At 56.2% G+C, this 5,092-nt stretch overlaps 1 protein-coding gene across 1 annotated transcript; it reads left to right on the top strand.

Moving 5' to 3' along the window:
- The first annotated feature begins 422 nt into the window (after positions 1–422).
- On the top strand, positions 423–2,564 carry TMEM191C (transmembrane protein 191C). Its single transcript, XM_012812691.1, has 10 exons — positions 423–616; positions 787–910; positions 993–1,043; positions 1,171–1,248; positions 1,444–1,500; positions 1,623–1,682; positions 1,828–1,892; positions 1,974–2,046; positions 2,227–2,267; positions 2,360–2,564. The coding sequence occupies exons 1-10, from the start codon at positions 462–464 to the stop codon at positions 2,562–2,564; spliced, it is 909 nt and encodes a 302-aa protein (XP_012668145.1). The 5' UTR covers positions 423–461.
- Positions 2,565–5,092: the final 2,528 nt, after the last annotated feature.

Raw genomic sequence — 5,092 nt, 5'->3', positions numbered from 1 at the left:
CTTCCAAGTAGCTGGGACCATAGGCACCTGCCACAATGCCTGGCTATTTTTTGGTTGCAGCCATCATTGTTGTTTGGCGGGTCCGAGCTGGATTTGAACCCGCCACCTTAGGTGTATGTGGCTGGCGCCTTAGCCACTTGAGCCACAGGCGCCAAGCCCAAACTTGTCTTAATTTCTTTTTTTTTTGACCGGGGCTGGGTTTGAACCTGCCACCTCCGGTTTATGGGGCCAGCGCCCTACTCCTTAATTTGCCTGCAGTAGGTGTTGATATTTTATTAATTTTCATTGATTCCACTAAGGCTCTTTAACAGTTTTCTTAACTGGGGAACTAAGTGTGGTCCTGCCTCACCCACCTCCGGCCCGACAGGGGCCTTGGCTCGGGCGTCCCCGTCGCCCATTGTGACGCCGACCGTGGGCTGGGTCCTCGAGGAGGGCGACCTCGCGGCAGAGCCCTAGGGGCCATGGCCGAGACGCAGGAGCTGCTGCTGCAGCTGCAGAAGGACAACCGCGACGGTCGCCTGCGGAAGCAGGAGCTGGAGGAGCTGGTGCGGGGGCTCGAGGCGGAGAGCGAAAGCCTCACCGGGCGCCTGCAGGACCTGCGCGAGCGCGAGCGCAGGTGGGCGGGCGGGCGCGCGGGGCGTGGGGCGGCCCTGTGGGCGGCGGCGCGGGGGCTTCGCAGAGTGCCCGGCCCACCCGCCCCAACCCTGAGGTGGTCGGTCCCGGGAACAGCTGGACGGAGGGCGCTTACTGCCCCGCCGCAGCTCCGAACTCGGTCTCCCCCTGCAGCCTGCAGCGGAGGCGGAGCCAGGCAGTGCGGACGCTTGGAGGGGATGCTTGCAAAGCTGCGCGGGAGCGCGCGGACCGGGCACGCGGATTGCTCGAGGCGGCAGAGCGGCACAGGCGGGACCTGGTGGGGCGGGGCCCCGGGGCGGGGCCCGGGTGGGACGGGGCCGACGTAGAGGCCCGGACCGCCCCCTCGACCCTGTCCGCAGGAGCAGCACAACCGGCAGCTGCAGGAGCGGTGGGAGGAGCTGTCGAGTCAGGTAGGTGCAGGGGGTGGGATGGTCTCGGTCTCCGGGTTCCTTTGGGAAGTCCCGTTCTGGCCCCTCAGGACTCACCTCGCCCCCTGTAAGGTCCCCTAAGCCCCGCCCTCACAAGCCCCGCCCCTAGCTCTTCTACTACGGAGGGGAACAGCCGAGGGAGAAGCTCGCAGAGCAGCAACTCGGGACCCAACTGTTGGCGCTACAGGTGCTTGGGCGGGGCCCTGAGGGCCGGGGGGCGGAGCAATTGTGTGGGTGGGGTCATACACAGGGGCGCGACCCTTGGGGGCGGAGCCTCGGCGTTGCGTGGCCTCGGGGTTGCGTGGCCTCGGCGCTGCGGGGCCTCCGCGCCGCGGCGGTAGTGGCCGCCGGCCTCCTGACACTCCTTGCCATACTATCAAAGAAACAACTAGAGCTAGAGGAGGCCAAGTACGCAACCCAGACCGAAAGCCTGCGGCAGGTGCGGGCCGAACCGGGGCATTTGGGGGACGGTCGCTTCGGCTGTGGGTGGGGCCTGGGCAGGTACGAGCAGGTGGGGAGGGGTGTATCCCCCGAGTTTCATCGAGGTTCCCTACACCCCAGGGCAAGCAGCGGACAGAGGAGGCCTGGACCAGCTTCCAGGAGCAGAACGGAGTCCTGCAGGTGCGGCCCCCTCCTCTCTGAGAGCCGCTCCCCTCCGGCTCCACCAAGGTCTCCACCTCTCCTCCTCCCCCCGCAGCGGCCGGACTCCCCTTATCCCCCACCCGGGAGGCCTCCAACCCCGAGTCCTCACTCCCACCCGCTCCAGGAGCTGCAGGGGAAAGTGATGGAGGCGGCAGCTGCGCTGGACTCCTCGCGAGGCAGCCTGGAACCGTAAGGGAGTTAGGGCTGCTGGGTGCGGTGGGGCGACTGTGGGGCCAGGGCAGATCGCTCACCTCCACGCTTGTCCTGCAGGTGTGACTCTCGGCCTCGCTGGGTGCAGGACTGCGCGGACTCCCTCATGGAGGAGGTGGCCAGGGCGGACTGTGTGAGCGTGGGCCCACGTGGGGCGGGGTGGGACTCGCCCCACGGGAACCCGGCCCTCACAAGGAGCGGACCTTCCGCAGGGGACTGCCCTGGGACTCCCGCCCCCATCCCCTGGAGAGACCCAGCTAGCGCCGCCCCACTGCGCCGGGGCGGACTTGGACGCGGCTCCCTCTGTCTGCAGGAGAAGCGGCTTTTCGGTGGTGCAGGCGCGGGGGCCCTCAGGTTAGCCGGGCGGTGGGTGGCGGGCGCCGGGCTGCTCTCCTCCTCCCGGGGCCCTCCCCAGAGGCTCCATCTGTGCGTCCGTTGGCCCACAGGCTGTGGGCGCTGGGCGCGCTGCAGACTCTGCTGCTGCTCCCGCTCGTCTTCCTGGGGCTGGTGCTCCTCTACGTGACGCTGAAACACCACGACGCCGTCCGCGGGGGACTCGGGTATCTGGGCTCGGACGCGGCCCTCCGCCGTCTGCGCTACACGCTGTCCCCCCTGCTAGAGCTGCGCGCGCACGGGTTGTTGCCCGCTTGAGCACATCACGCCGGCTACGGCCGTCTGCACCTCGGTCTCCGTGTGATTTCTGGGCGCCTGGGGGAAACGGAGGGAAGACCGCTGGGTGGGCTCGTGTTTCCCTCGGCCTCAGCGACTGCCCTGTGGCACCCGGGCTCGGAGGGTGCCGGGCCTGTCGTGGGAGGGGAGACCCGGGACAGGGCCTCCGGCTAGCTCTTCCCAGCTGGGTCAGCATCTCAGGGCTGCACCCGCCCCCTACCCCCGCCTGAGAGGGGCGCGGTGGGCGCGCCCGTCTGGTGTTCTCCCTGGAGGTCTGTGACTCCTTAGCCCCGCCGCGTCCTCACCTCCCCTTGGGTTGGTTTCCTCTACCGACTTGGCCGGCAACGGTCCACCCTGTAGTCCGCTTCGCTTTCTGCGCGTCTGAGCCCGGCTGGCATTGCGCTATTTATGTGAAATGTTCTGTTTTGTGGAAGTGAATCCTGTGTTTTCGTTTTGTCTACTGCAAATACTGCTCTACTGACGTTATTTGTAGTGAAATTGTTGAGTGTATTTCCTTCACGTGTGTATAGGTATTTCTGTGGCTTTGAAACAATTGTTTTCTCACTTGATTTGTAGGCCTTTAGTTTTTGCTTTTTTCCTGGTTAAATTTGCTTCTGTAATCCTGTGTATGAAATTTTATCAAATTTAAGAAATGTGCTTTGTATCCTAAAAAAAATCCATTCTTGCTTGAAGTCATAGAGACATTCTCATATTCTTCTTCTTCTTTTTTTTTTTTTGAGACAGAGTCTCACTTTGTTGCCCTCCATAGAGTGTGGTGGTGGTGTCATAGCTCACAGCAACCTCAAACTCTTGGGCTCCAGTGATGCTCTTGCCTCAGCCTCTCCAGTAGCTGGGACTACAGGCACCCCCAACAATGCCTAATTTTTCTATTTTTAGTGGAGGCAGGGTCTCACTCTTGCTCAGGCTGGTCAAACTTCTGAGCTCACATCCCCCCCCCCTTTTTTGGTGAAAAATACATCACTTTATTTAAAGTTGAAAGAATGGTTTCAATCAGGAGCACCTTTTAACCAAAATTTAAAAAAGAAGGTTATTTTCCTTTCTAATGAACTTTCTAATTTTTTTATTCTTTTGAATAAAAAATACAACAGTATTTTTTAATACTAATACCATAGTATTTAGTCAATCTGCATCATATTAATCAAAAGTTATTTACTAAGCCTCTACAATATGCTTGGCATTGTTCATCAAAAATACACCATGAGAAAGAATTCGCATGAGAAAGAATTCTGGGTGAATCTTCTATTGGGTATTTAGGGATTATAGGATTAGAGACATAAAGAAAATCTAGGACTGTGGGAAACTCCAAGCATAAGGCTTTGGATTTCATTATTTTATTTTACTTTTTTGCTTTTTTCACATTTTCCTTCTTCTATATTCAATATATATTCAATTTGCTAATACTCTGTTAGGGATTTTTGCATCTGTGTTCCTGAGAGGGATACTGCACTATAATTTTAATTGGAATGTATTTTATTTAAAATCAAGGCTATGCTGCCCTCATCTGAGAGAGTGTGTGAGAAAGTAACATTACTTTGGGCTGTGCCTGTGGCTCAGTGAGTAGGCCTCCCGCCCCATATACCAAGGGTGGCAGATTCAAACCTGGCCCCGGCCAAACTGCAGCAGAGGAAAAATAGCTGGGTGCTGTGGTGGGCACCTGTAGTCCCAGGTGCTCCGGAGGCTGAGGCGGGAGAATTGCCTGAGCCCAGGTATTGGATGTTGCTGTGAGCTGTGACGCCACGGCACTCTGCCAAGGGCAATAAAGTGACTCTGTCTCTAAAAAACAAAACACAACAAAAAAACAAACAAAGTATCATTACTTCTTCCATAAATGTTTAATATATGTGCTGCCAAAGCGAGCACTTCTGTAATTGTTTAAAACCATCTAGGTTTTATGATGAAAAATGTTATTTCAACATGTTTTTGTTGTCTAACACGGTAAAGTGTATGAACTGTCAGTGAATTTTCACAAATGGAACTCAAGAAACAGAATGTTACCAGCACCTCAGAATCCTCTCTTATGCCCCCCAAAGGCATCTAGTACCCTGACTTTGATGGACTCATGTGGTATGTGTTTGTGTCTGGCCACGTTTGCCAAACATTCTCCGTGAGATCCATACTACCCTTTGCAGCTGCTGGCATTTCTTTTCTTTTCTTTGTGCTTTTTGGCTGGGGCTGGGTTTGAACCCGCCACCTCCAGCATATGGGACTGGCGCCTTATTCCATTGAGCCACAGGCGCCACCCTATTTTCATTGTATTGTATTCTGTTGTGTGAATAACCATAGTGATTTGTCTTGTATGGAAGAATTTTTGCATCATTTTCAATTTTGGGTTGTGACATTCTTGTTCATGCCTTTGGTGCACGTTTGTACATCTGCTGTGTATATCTAGGAGTGATTTGCTTTATCATGGAGTATGAGACGTCTTGCTTTAGTAGCCATTTCAGTTTTCCTTTTTTTTTTGAGACAGAGCCTCAAGCTATCCCCCTGGG

This window comes from Otolemur garnettii, unplaced genomic scaffold (genome assembly GCF_000181295.1).
Source record: "Otolemur garnettii isolate 467f Iridium unplaced genomic scaffold, OtoGar3 scaffold00218, whole genome shotgun sequence".
NCBI lineage: Eukaryota > Metazoa > Chordata > Mammalia > Primates > Galagidae > Otolemur > Otolemur garnettii.
Note: the sequence above shows the minus strand (reverse complement) of the source record. Positions and strands in the feature narration are given on the sequence as shown.